Here is a 20,206-nt window from a genome sequence, read left to right as displayed (position 1 = left end):
AGAGGCGTGACCTCCAGAACGTTCCTCTAGCTTCAGACTAGCCCTGGTAGATGTTTCCTTGCCATCCTGAGTATGCCTGAGATAGTATGGGGATTGTGTTTCTTCCATGGCCCTGCTCCATGACCCTCCTTCCAGAATGCCACCACTTCTCAGATGACTCCTGTTATAAGCCTGAAATAAGCAAACCGTGTCTGTTCGCTCCTCATTCACTTCACTGCCTCCGTTTGACTCCCACCCCCACGCACAGAGACTTCTGATCTTATTCTGTTTTTCTTCTCCAACAAGTTCCCTGCCTGCATTTATTTATCATTATGATTTTTAATTCCTGTGCCTAATTTTAAAAGGCTTTTCCCCCCACCATTCCAGGTAGGTATAGTAAAAGGATAAGGTAGTTTCTCTGCGTTGCCCAATGTTCATTTTCAGGCCAAGACCTCACCCTGCTGGTTAAGTGGGTGTGGTAGACAGAATAACACCTCCCCCGAGATGTCTACGTCATAATCCCCAGAACCTATGGCTATGTTAGGTTACACGGTGGAGGGGAATTAAGCTGCAGATGGAATTAAATTGCTTATCAGTTGACCTTAAAATAGGGAGAGTATCCTGGATTATCCAGGTGGGCCCAAGGCAATCGCAAGGGTCCACAAAATTGGGGCAGGGGGCAGGAGGTCAGAGTGATGCAATCTGAGGAGGACTTGACCCGCTGTTGCTGACTTTGAAGATGGAAGGGAGCTATGAGCGAAGGAATTCGGTCAGCCTCTAGAGGCTGGGAAAGGCAAGGAAACAGCTTCTCCCCTAGAGCCTCCACAATGGACCACTGCCCTGCAGACACCATATTTAGCCCAGTTAGACCCTGACAGACTTCCCCTTCCAGAACTGTAAGATTAGAAGTTTGTGTTGTTTTAAGACAGTAAGTTTGTGGCAATTTGTTACAGCAGCAATAGGAAACTAACACAGTGGGTCAAACTGCTTCAGTGAGCTCACTCTCCTCGCCTCCACACTGGACACCCACCCGTCCTCCTCTTTTGATTCTTCCCTCAAACCCCATGGGTACCTGCCTAAGCCCACCTCCATGGCTAGTGTCTAAGGCTGCTCTTTGAACACCCAGAGCTCAAGGATGTGAAGCCACTGCCTCCTTCCCAATGTCTGCAACATTTAAGATGGTGGACCATAATTTTCTGTTTACACAGTTGTCTCCCACACAAGCTTCGAGTTCCTCTCAAGCAAGTGAGGTGTGTCCTCTAGCTCCACCTAGCACTGTGGTAGGTGCTTAGGTAGAGAAGAAGGTGCTTAGGAAATGCAACTGGATAAGTAAGTGAATGACTTCTTAGATGCCAACTTACAACGGATGACCTGCCAGACTTCTCTAAGGAAAGATAGGAAATAAAGCCCCTCCCTTTCTATATATTTCCACCATGGAGCACCCCGCTTCTTTGCCTCTATGGAAAGCCTGTTCTGTTTCTCTTCGAAAAACAGTGTCTCTTCTGTGACCGTACATGTGACACAGAAGAGGTAGAACAAAGAGAAGATAGTGTCTGAGTAGAGCTAAACCAATGATCTGAAAAAAATGAATTGATTAATGACCAGCTCAAATATGTTCCTCGCCAAAAACACTGCATCTCAGAGGCAAAGTCCGCTATGGTCGGGCCTGAAGGGGCTGGAGGGCAGGCAGAAGAGGGCAGCAAGAGCCGGTTATATCCCCCTTCCTGCCTTTCCCCCACCCCATCCCCTCCTTCACATATCCCCATTTACCTTTCCAAAAGCAGATGTGCCATTTTCCTACTGGCTTCCCAGGGTCTGGAGGACAAAGTCTGAATTTGGCAGGCAAGGCCCATGGCATATGGGCTCAGATCCCTTTCCAACCGCATCCCCTCCAAAATCCCTTAAGCACTGTCACACTGAACTACTTCCAGTCTCCCAGCCTTGCCACACTCTGTCCCACCTCTAGGCCTCTGCTTAAATCAATAAATCCATACAACTGGCCTGTTCTCTCCACTTGTCCTAATCACCAGCCAATGAAAATTTGCCCATTCCTCAGGACCCATCTCAAGTGCCATCTCCTTCAAGAAGCCTTCTCTAATCTCCTTCCTAAAGGAATTCATCACTCCCTAATCTATTCGTCCTGTGGGAAACTGAACTCTATTAGTTCTTTCTGTAAGGGCTTGCCTGTCTTGTTCCTCGGTATGGCAGGTGTGAATCCCGTCCTCAAATGTAGGAGTGTACGTGAAATAGCACATTTCCTTAATCGTGATAGATCCCTTCCAGTTCACCTTCGCTCATCCTCCCCTGCTGGGATGTTTCAAGTTTTGAGGTCTCACGTGATACTACAAGCTTGGCAGAAGGCCCTCGGGAGATAGTGGATGTCTGAGCAGTAACCTGTTTGAGTGGTTCCCCAGGTCTGCAGCTCTCGATCCCTTCCCAGCCACATCTGGGACTTGGGACTGACTCTTGTGGTGGGAGTCAGAGTCTTTTCTTTCCCATTGCCTGGAAGGGGAAACCCAGCGCTGGCTGTGCCAGGGCCTCAGACTTTTCTGTGCCTCCTACCAGGACTCTCCGCTCTCCACTTCCTGCCCTCCAAATACTGTCTCTTCCCTCAAGCTCCATCCTCTTCCTTGTTCTTTCAGAACAGATTTTTAAAGCTCATTAAACCCAAAGTTTGATCACTAGCAACAGAAAAACTAGCACTTTCCTAAAAGGAAGGGAGCATTTAATCTTCAAACTCTCCTGGGAGATGAGGAGAACTATTTTCATTCCATCCTTCTTGCACAACTAGAACGGAAAGAAAAACAGAAACAGTTAAATTTCCACCAAGTCACCCAATGCCTTCACATTTTGCTCAATAAAAGTTGTCTGAATGCAAAAGCCTCTCATCTCAACATCTTTGCCTGGCTGGTTTTTTGCTGCGAAAAGGCCCCGACTCCGACCCGACCCCTAGAGTGGGAGAACCAGGCAAACAAGAAAGACTACAAGTCCCAGGCTGCCTTGCGGGTGGCGTCACGCACCGCGAGGCCCTGCGAGGAGACGTGGCAGAGCGCTGCGCGTCCGCGCCGGACCGGAAAGCCCAGGGAGGTGGCCGTGGCGGGAGGGTCGGTGGCATGTCGGCCAGGACGGCAGGTGGGGGGCGCTGGGAGGTGGTGAAGAAGGGGCGGCGGCCTGGAGCCGGCGGCAGTGGTAAAGGCGGCGGAGGGGACCGCCGGGCACTCGGGGAGGCGAACGGAGTGTGGAAGTACGACCTGACCCGTGAGTACCCACCCGGCCCGCCGCCGCCGCCCGGCCCCGGGCCTGCCCCAGCGGGTAGTAGCGAGCAGCTACCCGAGCCCAGAGGGTCAAAACACCCCCGGGCTCCTGGAGGCGCGAGCTCTCCTGCGGATCGGTACCTCCCAGTTCAGCCGGCGCTACCCTGGCGTTGCCTATTTTGAGCCTCACTGGAGGTAGACAGCACGAGGGAAGTCGCTGTCCTTGCCTCTCAAATGAGTAAACTGAGGCCCAGCGAAGTTAGATGCCTCGTCCAGGGTCACATGTCAGAGGGGACCGGGATTCCCGTCTTCGGACGCTGAGCTGACTGCACATACGCCCTACCAGCTGTTCCCGGGCCCTGGCCTGGCCTCTCAGGGCAGGTGTCCGAGAGCTACGAGAGGCATCCTGGTTCATTATACGCGGTGCCCCCGCCTTAAGTAACCAGCAGGTCGGGGGTGGGCGTGGGGACTGGGACGCACACGAGGCCCTGCACTGGGAGAAATGACCCACCACACACTGTCCACACCCACCAAGTATTTTATTCTAAGTGGTGCCGGTTTTCTCAAAGCCTACTGGAGGAGTGGAGAAAGAAAGCTTGCCACTTGTTGGTTATAGAGTTTGGTTCACATCTGAACCAAAAGGAACTGGGGTAGAACCAAGATGGAAAAATCCTGACCTCCCAGACTGGTAGCCATTCAACAAAGAAGCCAGCCCTCCGTATCCCACCCCCCGACCACCGATTCTCACATACTCTGATTTCCTAATAAAGAAACGCCTCATCTCTGTGAAAGAGCCCATGAACTCACGAGCTGTGATTACTGAAGAAGCAGCCAGGAGGGCTCCCTGCCCTGCTCCTTAAGCAGGACAGCAAGAAGGGGCTTTGAGGCAGGATCCTCCCTGGAGCTGAATTAGGTGACAGTGTGGAGGAAGGGACCGCTGTTCCTGTGAGGCCCTCCTGACTCAGGGCTGCCCCCCTTTCTCTGCCTGTCATCACCCCAGCTCCAATCCAGACGACAAGCACCCTGTATGAGCGGGGCTTTGAGAAAATCATGAAGCGGCAGAATAAGGAGCAGGTTCCACCCCCTGCTGTGGAGCCTAAGAAACCGGGGAACAAGAAGCAGACTAAGAAGGTGGCCACGCTCACCAACCAGAACCAGAAGCAGGGCCGCTTTCGCAGCCTGGAGGAGGCACTGAAAGCTGTGAGTGTGCCTAGGCTTTAGGCAGGGCAAGAATGAGGACTCAAGGAGTAGAGAAAATGAGAGGAACGGGAGGGGGACAGGCGGCTCAGGGACCTGTGGAATGTGGGACTTTGCTGGCTGAGAGGAGGCGTTCAGGAAAGGATGGAGACCCCAAGGGGTACAGTGTTTGCACTTAGGATGGAAAGGAAATACGTTTATAGAGAAACGTAGATTAGTGAGGGGAGAGCCTTGAAAATCCAGAGACCCAGGGAGGATTTAGAAAAACTGCTTGTGGTTCTTCTCCACAAGGAAGGAGTGATCTTTCATTTTCCGTCTAGTCTTCTGTTTTTTCCCTTGAACATGTGAGGGGCCCAAGAGTATTAGTCCTTGAGATCAGCAATTGCAGCTGTCATGGTCTCTGTTTCCTAAAGATCTGTATTTAGCAAAAGTGTGGCATTCCACATACTTTCGTTTAAAAGCAGAAACCCTTTGTTCTTCCTACCACCACCTAGTTCAACCATTTTCCCACTTCTACCCCATTACTCTGTACCCACAACTCACCATGAGGGTCCTGTGTCCCTGGCAGCTGGACCTGGCAGCTCTACAGAAGGAACTGGACAAGAGCCAAAGCATGTTCTCTGGGAACCCATCTGTGTGGTTGAAGGACCTGGCCAGCTATCTCAACTACAAGCTTCAAGTACCTCCAAGTGAACCCACACTAAGCCAGCATACTCACGGTTAGTTCTCCAGACAAGTTCAAGGAAATTATGAAAGGGCTGTGTGTAAGCACGTTACTTAGTAACTGAGCCCAATGCCTCCTACTGCCCTGATTTACATGGGTGATTTCAGCTGTTCTCAAATCATCATGGCTTAAAAGTTTCCGGACCTCGTTGAAATAGGGAGGATGCCAGCCACAGTGCAGTGACCTCTGCCTTCACCTGCCATTCTCAGGGGGCAAACCAGAGCTCTCAGAGCTGGCAGAGGCTTCTGGTCCTAGCCCTCATACGAGGCCTATCGGCCGCAGATTATCCCTACAGCCTGGTGAGCCGGGAGCTGCGTGGGATCATCCGCGGGCTGCTGGCGAAGGCAGCGGAGTCTCTGGAGCTCTTTTTTGACCACTGTCTATTCACCATGTTACAAGAGCTGGATAAGACTCCAGGTGAGAGGGGCCCGTGAGGAATAGCCCAGTCCTATCTGGGGAGCCTACCCCCTTTTTCCTGCTTCAAGAGTAGCTGGGTGGTTCCGTTTCAGCAGAGAAACGTGTTAACCTCAACACTTTTGGAAAAGGAGGAGGATGTTAGGACTCGCTGGGCCTGGGTTCTGGGCTCTCAGCTGTCAAAAGGGAGGTTACAGGTTTGGGGTGCTGATTAGCATATGTAGGTCTGAGAATGTGTATCTCTCCAGGGGAGTCACTGCACGGTTACCGCATCTGTATCCAGGCCATCCTGCAGGACAAGCCCAAGATCGCCACCATGAACCTGGGCAAGGTGAGCTCAGGGTCGTGGTGGGGACATTGGGAGGCTAGGACTGGGGAGGCTGGGCAGAATCTACCCTGTTAGACCCAATTAAGGGGTAGTGGGAGGTCCTGTAAGACAGATGAGCACAGCTAACACTGTTAGCGCTTACTCTGTCTACTTTGTACATTATGTGAGGTAGGTACTGCTGTCATTCCCATTTTGTAGATGAGAGGATTGAGCCACAGAGGGGTTGGTTAACTAGTAAGTGGCTAGTGTGGGTGAATGCCACAGCCTGGTGCCAGAGCCTGTGCTCTGAATCACTCCACCACGCTACCGTGCTGCTGCACTGTCCCTCCTCTCCCAGTTCACATCTCTCTTCCTCCCTGGCTTTGGGGGTGCTCCTGGTGCTCTGCCCTATCCCAACCTGTCTCCCCCACCGGTCTCCTCAGTTCCTGGAACTGCTGAGGTCCCACCAGAGCCGACCAGCAAAGTGTCTGACCATCATGTGGGCCCTGGGTCAAGCAGGCTTTGCCAGTCTCACCGAGGGACTGAGAGGTAACGAAGTGGGGAAGAAAGAGGGAAGCTCTGGAGCCAGGAAGTTGCTCTGTAATGTTCTCAGTGGATCCAGGCCTGGGGCTTCCTCCCTGACCTTTGTCTCCACAGTATGGCTGGGCATCATGCTGCCTGTGCTGGGCATCAAGTCTCTGTCTCCATTCGCCATTGCATACCTGGATCGGCTGCTCCTGTGAGTAACGGCAGGGAACAGCAAGGCCAAGGCCAAGGCCCAGGGCGTTTTCCAGTGGCTATTTCAGCAAAATGGGACGCTGTGATCCTGGTTTCTGTAGATGTGAGGAAAATCAGAACCAGCTCCTCCCAACTCAGAATGTGATGGTGAAGAAGGAAAGGGAGGGAGCCAGGAAAGGGAGGGGGATGGGGTAGAGTTTATGCCCTTTTTCTTAGATATTATTCTTACCTGGGTCCATGGCCAGGGCAGGTGGTCCCCAATAAGCCTGTTTCTTTCTTCCTCCACAGGATGCACCCCAACCTCACCAAGGGCTTTGGCATGATTGGCCCCAAGGACTTATTCCCACTTCTGGACTTTGCCTATATGCCCAACAACTCCCTGACTCCCAGGTAGCGCTGCCCTGGGACACAGCTGCTGTGAAGGATCCCAGCAGAGGGTTAGGAGTGGACAATATATGTCCCTTCCCCTCCAGCCACTCTAGATCTGAGATTATCAACCTGCAAGTACAAGGGATCATCGAGTCCCTGGAATTATATGGGCCCTCAGGTGTGATTGGCATGTGGGCATTTTCCTGGGGAGGGGACCCATGGCTCTGACCAAATTTTCCAGGAAGTCTCCGAGTCTAGAAAGGTGCAGAACCATCACAAGGCCCTTCAGGACTGCCTGCCTTGGGCAGGGTGTGGACTCTGAGGCAGGCAGAAGGGACACAGTGCACAAATCCATTTAGAGCCTGTGCCTGGCTCTCCTCTCAACCCCCTCCACAGCCTGCAGGAGCAGTTGTGTCAGCTCTACCCACGACTGAAGGTGCTGGCATTTGGGGCGAAGCCGGAATCCACCCTGCATACCTACTTCCCCTCCTTCCTGTCCAGAGCCACCCCAAGTTGTCCTCCGGAGATGAAGAAAGAGGTGAGGAAATGGTGGGAGGCTCCTTTTTCCTTCCCAGGGGTCTGCTACAGAGGTCCTCATCTGCTGACAGAGGCCCTGCTTCAGGGAGCCCGTTTTCTGGGTATCCCCTTAGCTCACTCCTGACAGCTGCCTGCCCGGCTCCCTCATGCTCTGCCCTCAGAAGAACAGAGCTGAAAAGAGGCACATTCAGGTCTGGCCGGTCTCTGATATCCTGCCCCTTGCAGACAAGTGAACTTCGAACTCAGGAGCCCTGGCTTCCCCCTTTACAGCCTCTCGGAGGGTTTTGGGGTATGGGCACAATTTCTCCACCCTTTAGGGTGGATGTGTTGCCCGGATGGCCTCACTTAGGAGAGGGGGATTACCTCCCAGCAATCTCACTGCCACCAGCCCCGGGCCCCAGCAGTCTCTCCCTTCTCCTGTCCCCTGTGCAGCTCTTGAGCAGCCTGACCGAGTGCCTGAAGGTGGACCCCCTCAGCACCAGCGTCTGGAGGCAGCTGTACCCCAGGCACCTGTCACAGTCCAGGCAGGTGGGGGTGGGAGGGTCACCTGCCCCTGATCCACACAAATAAGCCTTAATTCACACTTCCGGTGTGTCCCTGTCCTAGAAGCAGAAGGCGGACGTTTGTCACTTGTTCAGGCTCATGCCCATCAAGTTCAGTGGGAACACTGCTGGGAGGCCTCCAGGAAGCTGCTCCTCTGCAGGGGGTGGGGAGGTGGATATCTTTCAGCCTGAAGGAGCAGGGCCTCATGGAGGACAGGGGGATGGAAGGGGCCAAGTGGGCCTCCTGATTGGAAGGGGTTGTACTTTCCCCACAGCTTGCTGCTGGAGCACTTGCTCAGGTCCTGGGAGCGGATTCCCAAGAAGGTAAGGGGCTGGGAGGACATGGCAGGCTGAGCCTCATCTGGGTTCTGGGTTCACACCCCTCAGCCACTGTCCCCCCTTTCTGAGAGGGTGCTCTGTTAGCATATCTGGCATGGAAAACTAAGCAGAATGGAGGTTCAGGGTTCCCTCCTGGGCCAAATCTTACGATCTCAGCCTAGACTTTTCTTACCCTATAGACACAGAAGTCTTTGCAAGAAACCATTCAGTCCTTCAAGCTTACCAACCAGGATCTGCTAGGGAAGGGCAGCTGCAGCAACCAGGATGTCATCGCCTGTGACGCGGCCTGCAAGGTGCCAGCGCCCAGCCCTCCCCCAGCCCCACAAACTGTACTGCGTCGCTATCTCAGCACACCCTGGGGTGGGCCTGTATCCCATTCCTGCCCCACCTGTCCTTGGAGCCCGCACTACCTCCTGGGTAATGTGAGGGCCGGATCCTCTCCCTGGAAGGCCTAGCTCAAGGCCTGCCTTATGAGGCGAGGAGCAGCCCCTCTCCTTTCTGACCACTGCTCCCTACCCCTTCTCCTAGAGTCTGCTGCAGCAGGCACGGGGCTTCTGGCTGCCCTGGACACGGCTACTCCTGTTGGTGCTGGTCTTTGCCATAGGTTTCCTATGCCATGACTTCCGGTCACACAGCTCTTTCCAGGGTAAGCAGGGATTGGCAGGCAAGGGAGATAGCCTGGGGCTCTCTATGGGGACACAGAGCTGGATGTAGCTCTCCCCGCCCCCAACACAATCCAGAACAAACACTTTTCCGACAGATGTTTCTGTCACACCTCAGATCAGACAGGTGCTTTGCAGTACAGAAATGCTTGCATATTTATGGTCTCATTTGAGTAGATGTTATCTTGTTTTTAACTTCTGAGGAAATCGAGGCTCAGAAAGATTTACCAATTAGCTAAAATACAGCTAGGAAATAGAAGGGCCGACCCTCAAACCCGAGGCTTCTTGACGCCTAAGCCCAGGGCTCCACCTGGCTGCACCCTTCGTGCTCCCCTGGCCTGCATCCTCCCTCTGTGTGTGCTCCGGAGCAGACTGGAGGCAGCTCTGCAGCCCCAGGAGCACACTGAGTTCTGCCCCGTCCCTCCCTGGGTCCGCCCTGGGGCCTGTAGTGTCTGTCTGTCCGATCCCTTCCCCGCTCACCTCCCGGCTCACCCGAGGCCCCCTTTACTCAGCCTCCCTTTCTGGCCGGTTGCTTCATTCATCTGGTGTCTTGCCTGCTGGCCAACAAGCATGTACCAAGATCTACTCCTACAGCCTGCAAGGCTACAGGTGCGCACCTCCTGGGGAGGGGAGGGGTGGGGTGGGGCGGGGGAGAGAGAGGGCTTGCGTGTTCAGGCATTGAACAATCAGCGGGAAGTTATGGTGGTTTTCCTTTCCCAAGGCCTCCCTTGCCCCAGCTGTTCTTGGGCCAAACTGCCTGGGAAAACTCAGAGACCTCCTTCCTCCCCTGTGTCTTCTCCTACAGCTGGCTGGAGGAGACGTTGCCAGCCTGGGGTTCCCACTTGCTGACCATGGTGAGGCCCAGCTTGCAGCTGGCCTGGGCCCACACCAATGCCACAGTCAGCTTCATTTCTGCCCACTGTGCCTCCCACCTTGCCTGGTTCGGTGACAGCCTCACCAGCCTCTCCCAGAGGGTAAGCCAGAGACAGGGAGGTCAGAGAAGGCTGCTCTAGCCAGGGGCTGAGTTCTTGGGAAGGTGCAGCCCCACGTGAACTGCATTCCCCGGCCACGCTAATCCCGTCCATTCTCCACGGTCCAGCTACAGATCCAGCTCCCTGATGCCCTGAACCAGCTGCTCCATGCTCTGAGGGAGCTGCTCCTGTTTCTGTACCAGAACGTCCTGCTGCCCACGTGGCACATGCTGCTTGAGGCCCTGGCCCGTGTCCAGGAGCACTGCCATGAGACGTGCAGGTGAGACCCTCGCCCAGGGCACCAGCAGGAGGCCCGTGGCCGCACGTCCTTTCTCCAGGGACAAGGCTCCTCTGTTGAGTCTCTCGCTCTGCCCTGGCCCCTGCTCATCCCTTGGCCACTTTGGGTTGCGGGTTGTGAGTGTGAACTACAGCCCTGTGACTTGACGCAACTGCACATCACCGCTTTCCAACCTCCACAAATGTTCTGCTTTTCCTCCCAGAGGTGGGGTGACCTGGGACTGCGTGAAGACACAGCTCAGTGAGGCTGCCCACCAGACCTGGCTCTGCCTACAGGACACCACAGTGGCCTTCTTGGACTGGGCATTTGCCATGATATCCCAGCAGTAGGCCCTGCCTCCCTGGCTGCTGGGTTCTGTCTGGAGCAGACCATCTGAGACTGCTGGCGGGGAGAGGGTGGCAGTTCTGCATGGGAGTCTTTGCTACGTGGTGCCTAAGTTCTGTCTCCTAGGCAAGTGGTTGGCTGCCTCTGCCTCAGTTCTTCCACTTTGGCAGCAGCTGAGCCCAGGGGTATCTCAGCCTCCTACCCACAATTCCACTGAGCACTGCTCTGCCCGACTGCACACACCTCCCAGCCTCTGTCCTTGGGCTGGTAGCCTCTCTCGCCTCCTCTCTTGTCTCCTGCTCTCCACTTCCTTCTCTCATTCCTGAAACCTCAAACAGCTCATATTCAAAAAGGTGGGACTCCAGCAAGTGGTTTCTGCCTTCTTCCGACAAATGATTCCTGCTCCCAGACTTCAGCCGCAGCAGAAAAAAGAAAGGGACCTCCAGAAGAATCCAGAAGAATCTAGCACCTCAGTGGGTGGCAGCAGCTTCGCCTCTACCCACACCCTGGGTGTGGCTGTCAGTGGACATGGAGGCCTGGGTGGAAAGGCCTCTGACCTCAAAATGCTCAACTGAGGTCCTTCAAGGCCCCTCACTGCCCCTTCCATTGTGGTCCTACTTCCTCACTCTCCATTGCCCTTCAGTGCCGGGGGATCTGTGCCTCAATGTTCAGCGTTTCTCTGCTGCCCACCCCTACCGTGTGTCTGGAGAGCAGAGCCCAGGTATTCATGTGCCTCGGGCCCAGGGAACCTTCCAGCAGTCAGTTGAGACAGGATGTGGCCCGTGGGTATGCCTACTTGGTGGAATAAAGGACACAGATTTGATTTCTAGCTTTCCTCTGTGCCTCTTCATAACAGGAATTCCTGTAGTTGTGGACAGGAGGACAAAATTGGAGCACCTGCACATTCTTTAGCCCCCTGCCCTCCTGAAGGTTGTAGCCACTGGCTGTAATTGAGCTTCTGGCAGGGAAAGCCCATTCTAAAGTTTGGCCTGTCTAGGCTTCTAGACGCACTCCTCTTGCTCATGTATTGTCTCACTTGTCCCTGTGATTCGCGTCCCAGGATTTGCCTTGGTAGCTTGAGTATTTTATGCTTGGAAAAGTTGGGGAGAGTCTCGTAGGGGAATTCTTGGCCAATGATCAGAGGGTGTCTTTTTCGTTCCCAGGACCTTAATTTATTAATTCGTTCATTTTATAGGCAGTTGAGTGAAAGGTTTAGAACTCCAAGAGTCAAGGGTTTATCACCAAAGTCCCTTTTAATTTTTGACTTGAGACTCTAATAATTAGTCAACTAACTGCATGGGTTTTCAGTTCTCACCTCAAGCTTCTTTCCTTGAATGTTTCAAAAAATATAAGCAGTACTAGAGGTGCACTGCCCGCTCCAACTTCCATGGGCTCGTTTCTGCTTCCATCATAATCACCTGAGATGGCCAGCTGCCATTTTCCCTTTCACGGGCTGCCCTGAGATGCTGCCTCCATTTCCAGCAGCAAGATTATGAAGAAGCAAGCATAGAAAAATCTTGACACAAGGTGAGGTGGTGAGGACTATAGCATCTCACATTTTTGTTCTCTTGTTAGGATGTAACTACATTACCACATTGGGAAGAACCCTGCTCTTCTAGTGGCAGTCAGCCATGACCACTTTTCCCAGAAAAAAAGAAACCCGGCCTGGCAAAGGACCAAGGTTTAGGACTGCTAGGCAGGACTGTCCAAGGGCCCCAAGACATCTTCCATTGCCTCAGTTCTTCCTTACCAATCAGATGGGTTCAACTCTTTAAGAGTAGTGAATCCTTGTAACTGTCCTGTATTCAAGGCAAATTGAAGAAAGGGGGCTGGTGTGAGCTTGGGTTGGCACGAGCGCAGGACCAGTAAAATGATAACACTCTGTCCTACAATGACACTGAGTCCAGCCAAGGCTGCTGGACTGGATTTTCAATCTAGCAACTCAGAGAATCCCATTTATAAGTGCTTCATTGGTTTCTAATGTGTGTACTATTTCTACCTTGTTAGGTTCATTTAATCTCTTGACATATGATCCTGGGATGCAACATTTTTCTTTTACTCAGGTAAACTAGGGTCTCCACAGCCTCTTACAGGGACACTGACACCTTAATTGGCTTTATTCAATAGACACAGTGGTTTGACCTGATACTGGAATTGTCAGAATTTTTCCTGTCAGTAGTCCAACACTGTACCTGCTGTCCATTAAAGCTAGACCAGACATCCAGATGTTTCACTTTAGCAGAACTGTCAACGAACAGGAATCCAAGCTGAGCCAGTTAGTTGAACCAGTATGGACTGGTGGAGTACGCTGATGCTGGCAGGCGGGCAATCACACTGATAATTAGTGTTTGGGGAAGTAAACTGACACCTGAAAGATCACTTCTAGACATTTTAACTTTTCTTTTCACACACAGGTGGAGTTTTACAGAGAACATACCATATAACTGATGGGCAGTTTTGAGTATTGTTAACTAGTTATTACTAGTTCTTGCACGGACTTGCAAATTATATCGCATGACTCATTAGAAACACTTCTTTCCATTTTCCTAAGTCTTAAATCATGTTTTTGGTTTCCTCTGGTCATGTGTACCCCGTCTACAGCTTCAGCTTTAGAGCAGGGCAGCTTGATGGGGAGCCTTACTATGGATAGATAACGTTGCTAGACTCACACCTGTGACATTGGCAGTCCATTCTCAAATGGCTCCACGAGTGTTTCCCACAGAAATAGGCATGCCTGCCCTGCCCTATTCCAGAATGACCCAGTTGTCAATTATACAGAAATTTCAATGGTTGGATGACCTCTGAGCATTTTGATATGTCTTAATCTCTCCTGAAGGAGTTTGGATTTAAGTGAACACTTAAAGTGATTAATTCTTTTTCTACATGATCTTCCTGGTTCTGCTCCCAAGGGGACTTTAGGGGAAAAAGGACCTTGCTTTTCCCTATGTGATGTTCCATTTTTACCTGTCAGTTTCATTGCCCAGACTTGAAGTATAAGAAAGAATTTGGGGGTGAGGGAGAGCTTTCACCATTCAGGGCATGAGCGAATACTTATTGACTATTGAATATTCTACCTATTAATAAAAACGTTGAGTTCAGACATGTTGGATGTGCCTTGGTATAGTTTTTTACTATGTTAGTACACAAGTTATTAATTTTTAATAGACTTTATTTTTTACAGCAGTTTTAGGTTCACATCAAAACTGAGCAAAAAGTACACTCCCCTTGCCCCTGCACTCCACAGCTTCCCTAATGTCAACATCAGTGAACCTACACTGACACATCACTGTCACCTGGAGTCTATAGTTCCCATTCAATCTTTTTAAATTTATTGACTTGTTACGTAACATGTGGGCTATCCTGGAGAATATTCCATGTACACTTGAGAAGAATGTGTATTCTGCTGTTGTTGGGTGGAATGTTTTGTGTGTGTCTGTTAGGTCTGGTTGGTATGCTGATCAAGGCCTCCATTTCCTTACTGAGCTTATCATAAATACATTCTTAATGTTAAAAAACTCTTACAGGGCTTCCCTGGTGGCGCAGTGGTTGAGAGTCCACCTGCCGATGCAGGAGACACGGGTTCGTGCCCCGGTCCGGGAGGATCCTACATGCCGTGGAGCAGCAGGGCCCGTGAGCCATGGCCGCTGAGCCTGCGTGTCCGGAGCCTGTGCTCCGCAACGGGAGAGGCCACAACAGTGAGAGGCCCGCGTACCGCAAAAAATAATAATAATAATAAAATAAAATAATTTTAAAACTCTTACAAATCAGTAAGAAAAGCACTAAACAGCAATAAAAATATGGATGAAAGACATACTTCATAAAAGAAATGCAAATGAACAATAGACTTAGGAGGAAAAAGTCCATTTCGTTGGCAAAGAAGTGTAAATTTAAAATAAGGTAGCGCTTATTTTTGCCTATCATATTAATAAAAGTTTTTTTAAGTGATAATATACTCAGTGAATGCCATGATAAAATTGGTATAATGTTTCTGGGAATTAATTTAGTAATATTTATCAAAAGCCTGAAGAGTTTTATACTACTTTACCAAGTAGTTCCACTCCTATAAGTATATTCTAGAGACTAGAGAAGTAAACAGAAATATAGACAAAGATGTACAAGAACATTCATTGTAGCAGTATTAATAGGAAAAATTTGGATAAACCGTGTCCAACAATAAGATGAATATTTCAATGAACTTTTGTAAAAAAGCAAATGATGAGAAATGGCTGTTCAAATGGTGATTTCAAAAAATCTTTAATGACAGAAAATTGCTTATTATTAATTGAGCTCAATTTATTGAAACATTGGCTACAGTAAAAAATACAGAAAATAAGTGTTGGCAAGGATGTGGAGAAATTGGAACTCTTCTACAATGGTGGTGGGAATGAAAAATTGTTCAACCGCTGTGGAAAACAGTTTGGCAGTTCCTCAAAGAGGTAAACATATAATTACCATAAAACTCAGCAATTCCATTCTTAAGAGTATACCCAAGAGAAATGAAAACATACATCCACACAGAAACTTGTACACGAATGTTTATGGCAATATTATTCATAAAAGCCCAAAGGTGCGCCTGCTGGCCGCTGGTGGGGGACTCTAACACCCAAGGAGACGGGAGGAACCCGAAAGTGAACCAGTAGGACGGAGGGGGGAGGAGCAGTGGAGGCCAGACAGGATTGGCACCCCTGAGGCTGGGGAGATCAGGAGAGGCAGGCGGGAGGGTCTCTCGGAGGAGGGCGATCGCCTGGCCCACTCAGGCCGGGGAGCCTGCTGAGCTCCCAGGTGAGGTCTCCTAGCCTCTGAGACCAGGGATGGGGGGCACGCCTGGGCCCCTTCTGTTCCTGGAGCCTAAGTCCCACCCTTCACAGCTCCCAGGGCCTTTCCCAGCCCTGTGGGTCCTGAGCATTGGCCCCACCCACTGCCCTTGCTTAGGCCCCGCCCTCCACAGCTAAGGCCTCCCCCTGCCTTTTTTTTTTCTTTTCCCTCCTCCTCTTTTTTACTATTGTGTACTGATGTACCTTCCGGTTGTTAATTCATCTATATTTTTATTTTTGTATTCTTCCTAACATATCTGTTAGCTTCTAGTCTAATTTTATTTTTTACTTTGTTATTGTTCTTTTTTTTTTTTTTTTTTTCTGCCCCAGGCAGCTTGCAGGATTTTGGTTCACAAACCCTGGGTCCGGCCGAAGCACCTGTGGTGGGAGCTCTAAGTCCGAACCACTGGACTAACAGAAAACCTCAGACCCCAGGGAATATTCATCAGAGTGAGGTCTCACAGAACTCCTCATCTCAGCACCAAGACCCAGCTCTACACAATAGCCTGCAACTCCAGTGTTGGAAGCCTCACGCCAAACAACCAGTAAGACAGGAACATGATCCCACTCATAAAGAAAAAAAAATGAGATGGCAAAAAAATATGTCACAGATGAAGGAGAAAGGTAAAAACCTACAAGACCAAATAAATGAAGAGGAAACAGGCAACCTACCTGAAAAAGAATTCAGAGTAATGATAATAAAGATGATCCAGAATCTCGGAAATAGAATGGAGGTATGGATTGAGAAAATGCAAGAAATGTTTAACAGAGATTTAGAAGAACTAAAGAATAAACAGAGATGAACAACACAATAACTGAAATGAAAAATACACTAGAAGGAATCAAATAACAGAATAACTGAGGCAGAAGAATGAATAAGTGAGCTGGAAGACAAAATGGTGGAAATAACTGCCAAGGAGCAGAATAAAGAAAAAAGATGGAAAAGAATTGAAGACAATCTCAGAGACCTCTGGGACAACACTAAATGCACCAACATTCGAATTATAGAGGTCTCAGAAGGAGAAGAGAAAAAGAAAGGTCTGAGAAAATATTTGAAGAGATTATAGTTGAAAACTTCCCTAACATGGGAAAGGAAATAGTCACCTAAGTGCAGGAAGCACAGAGAGTCCCATACAGGATAAACCCTAGGAAAAACACACCAAGACACATATTAATCAAACTAACAAAAATTAAATTCAAAGAAAAAATATTAAAAGCAGCAAGGGAAAAACAAAAAATAACATACAAAGGAATCCCCATAAGGTTATCAGCTGATTTTTCAGCAGAAACTCTGCAGGCCAGAGGGGAGTGGCAGGATATACTTAAAGTGATGAAAGAGAAAAACCTACAACTGAGATTACTCTACCCAACAAGGATCTCATTCAGATTCGATGGAGAAGTCAAAAGCTTTTCAGACAAGCAAAAGCTAAGAGAATTCAGCACCACCAAACTAGCTTTACAACAAATGCTAAAGAAATTTCTCTAAATGGGAAACACAAGAGAAGAAAAAGACCCACAAAAACAAACCCAAAACAATTAAGAAAATGGTAGTAGGAACATACATATCAATAATAACCTTGAATGTAAATGGATTAAATGTCCCAACCAAAAGACACAGACTGGCTGAATGGATACAAAAACGAGACCCATACATTTGCTATCTACAAGAGACCCACTTCAGACCTAGGGACACATACAGACTGAAAGTGAAGGGATGGGAAAAGATATTCCATGCAAATGGAAATCAAAAGAAAGCTGGAGTAGCAATACTCATATCAGATAAAATAGACTTTAAAATAAAGACTGTTACAAGAGATAAGGAGGGACACTACATAATGATCAAAGGATCAATCCAAGAAGAAGATATAACAATTGTAAATATTTATGCACCCAACAGAGGATCACCTCAATACATAAGGCAAATGCTACCAACCATGAAAGGAGAAATCGACAGTAACACAATAATAGTAGGGGACTTCAACATCCCACTTACACCAATGGACAGATCATCCAAAATGAAAATAAATAAGGAAACACAAGCTTTAAATGACACAACACACCAGATAGATCTAACTGATATTTATAGAACATTCCACCCAAAAGTGGCAGAAAACACTTTCTTCTCAAGTGCACATGGAACATTCTCCAGGATAGATCACATCTTGGGTCACAAATCAAGCCCTGGAAAATTTAAGAAAATTGAAATTGTATCAAGCATCTTTTCTGACCACAATGCTATGAGATTGGAAATCAATTACAGGAAGAAAACTGTAAAAAACACAAATACATGGAGGCTAAATAGTGCGCTACTAAATAACCAAGAGATCACTGAAGAAATCAAGAAGAAATTTTAAAAATACATAGAAACAAATGATGAAAACGTGACGACCCAAAACCTATGGGATGCAGCAAAAGAAGTTCTAAGAGGGAAGTCTATAGCAATACAATCTCACCTCAAGAAACAAGAAAAATCTCAAATAAACAATCAAACCCTGCACTGAAAACAAGGAGAGAAAGAAGAACAAAGAAAACCCAAAGTCAGTAGAAGGAAAGAAATCATAAAGACCAGAGCAGAAATAAATGAAATAGAAATGAAGAAAACAATAGCAAAGATCAATAAAACTAAAAGCTTGTTCTTTGAGAAGATAAACAAAATTGATAAATCCTTAGTCAGATTCGTCAAGAAAAAAAGGAAGAGGACACAAATCAGTAAAATTAGAAACGAAAAAGGAGAAATCACAACTGACACTGCAGAAATACAAAGGATTATAAGAGACAACTACAAACAACTATATGCCAATAAAATGGACAACCACAAAGAAATGGACAAATTCTTGGAAAGGTACAATTTTCCATGACTGAACCAGGGAGAATTAGAAAGTGCAAACAGACCTATCACAAGTAATGAAATTGAAACCATAATTTAAAATCTTCCAACAAACAAAAGTCCAGGACCAGACGGCTTCACAGGCAAATTCTATCTAACATTTAGAGAAGAGCTAACACCGATCCTTCTCAAACTCTTCCAAAAAATTGCAGAGGAAGGAACACACCCAAATGCATTCTATGAGGCCACCATCACCCTGATACCAAAACCAGACAAAGATAATACAAAAAAAGAAAATTATAGACCAATATCACTGATGAACATAGATGCAAAAATCCTGAATGAAATACTAGCAAACAAAATCAAACAGCACATTAAAAGGATCATAAACCATGCTCAAGTGGGATTTATCCCAGGGATGCAAGGATTCTTCAATATACGCAAATCAATCAATGTGATACACCACATTAACAAATTAAGGAATAAGAGCCATATGATCATCTCAACAGATGCAGAAAAAGCTTTTGACAAAATTCAAGACCTATTTATGATAAAAAAAAAAAAACTCTCCAGAAAATTGGCATAGAGAGAACCCACCTCAACATAATAAAGGCCATATATGGCAAACCCACAGCAAGCATCATACTCAATGGTGAAAAACTGAAAGTATTTCCACTAAGATCAGGAACAAGACAAGGATGTCCACTCTCACCACTTTTATTCAACATAGTTTTGGAAGTCCTAGCCATGGCAATCAGAGAAGAAAAAGAAATAAAAGGAATACAAATTGGAAAAGAAGAAGTAAAACTGTTACTGTTTGCTGATGACATGATACTATACATAGAAAATCCTAAAGATGCCACCAGAAAACTACTAGAACTAATCAATGAATCTGGTAAGGTTGAAGGATACAAAATTAATGCACAGAAATCTCTGGCATTCCTATACACCAACAACTAAAAATCAGAAAGAAAAATGAAGGAAACACTCCCATTTACCATTGCAACAAAAAGAATAAAATATCTAGGAATAAACCTGCCTAAGGAGGCGAAAGACTTGTACTCAGAAAATTACAAAACACTGATGAAAGAAATCAAAGATGATATAAAGAGATGGAGAAAAATACCATGTTCTTGGATTGGAAGAGTCAATATTGTGAAAATGACTATACTACCCAAAGCAATCTACAGATTCAATGCAATCCCTATCAAACTACCAATGGAATTCTTCACAGAATTAGAACAAAAAATTTTTCAATTCGTATGGAAACACAAAAGACCCTGAATAGCCAAAGCAATCTTGAGAAAGAGAAATGGAGTTGAAGAAATCAGGCTCCTCGACTTCAAACTATATGACAAAGCTACAGTAATCAAGACAGTATGGTATTGGCACAAAAACAGAAATATAGATCAATGGTACAGGATAGAATGCCCAGAAATAAACCCATGCACACGTGAGCACCTAATTTATGACAAGGGAAGCAAGAACATACAATGGAGAAAAGGCAGCCTCTTCAATAAGTGGTGCTGGGAAAACTGGACAGCTATATGTAAAAGGATGAAATTAGAACACTACCTAACACCATACAAAAAAATAAACTCCAAATGGATTAAAGACTTAAATGTAAGACCAGATGCTATAAAACTCTTAGAGGAAAACAAAGGAAAAACACTCTTTGAAATAAACCACGACAAGATCTTTTTTGACCCACCTCCTAGAGTAAGAGAAATAAAAACAAAAATAAACTTATTTAAACTTAAAAGCTTTGGCACAGCAAAGGAAACCATAAACAAGACAAAAAGACAACTCTTAGATTGGGAGAAAATATTTGCAAATGAAACAACAACAGACAAAGGATTAATCTCCAAAGTATACAGCAGCTCATGGAGCTCAATATCAAAAAAACAATA

At 47.8% G+C, this 20,206-nt stretch overlaps 1 protein-coding gene across 2 annotated transcripts; it reads left to right on the top strand.

The window, feature by feature from the left end:
* The first annotated feature begins 2,996 nt into the window (after nucleotides 1-2,996).
* TMEM214 (transmembrane protein 214) lies at nucleotides 2,997-11,478 on the top strand. 2 transcript variants are annotated; one of them, XM_059080052.2, is made up of 17 exons: nucleotides 2,997-3,237; nucleotides 4,234-4,433; nucleotides 4,999-5,149; nucleotides 5,437-5,571; nucleotides 5,817-5,899; nucleotides 6,319-6,424; nucleotides 6,533-6,614; nucleotides 6,902-7,003; nucleotides 7,379-7,520; nucleotides 7,952-8,043; nucleotides 8,337-8,385; nucleotides 8,580-8,693; nucleotides 8,929-9,046; nucleotides 9,575-9,671; nucleotides 9,868-10,036; nucleotides 10,162-10,313; nucleotides 10,534-11,478. In XM_059080052.2, the coding sequence occupies exons 1-17, from the start codon at nucleotides 3,093-3,095 to the stop codon at nucleotides 10,658-10,660; spliced, it is 2,064 nt and encodes a 687-aa protein (XP_058936035.1). In that variant the 5' UTR covers nucleotides 2,997-3,092; the 3' UTR covers nucleotides 10,661-11,478. The 2 variants fall into 2 exon arrangements, with proteins under 2 accessions (XP_058936035.1, XP_066864038.1); XM_067007937.1 differs by lacking the exon at nucleotides 4,234-4,433 and having other exon boundaries at nucleotides 3,001-3,237.
* Nucleotides 11,479-20,206: the final 8,728 nt, after the last annotated feature.

Source organism: Kogia breviceps, chromosome 11, assembly GCF_026419965.1.
Source record: "Kogia breviceps isolate mKogBre1 chromosome 11, mKogBre1 haplotype 1, whole genome shotgun sequence".
NCBI lineage: Eukaryota > Metazoa > Chordata > Mammalia > Artiodactyla > Physeteridae > Kogia > Kogia breviceps.
This window is presented reverse-complemented; position numbering and strand designations above follow the sequence as displayed.

Coding starts and splice junctions, on each gene's coding strand:
- TMEM214 (XM_059080052.2), top strand. CDS start 3,093: ATGTCGGCCAGGACGGCAGGTGGGGGGCGCTGGGAGGTGGTGAAGAAG. Junction 5,900..6,318: donor CCACCATGAACCTGGGCAAG/GTGAGCTCAGGG, acceptor CGGTCTCCTCAG/TTCCTGGAACTGCTGAGGTC. Junction 6,425..6,532: donor TCTCACCGAGGGACTGAGAG/GTAACGAAGTGG, acceptor TTGTCTCCACAG/TATGGCTGGGCATCATGCTG.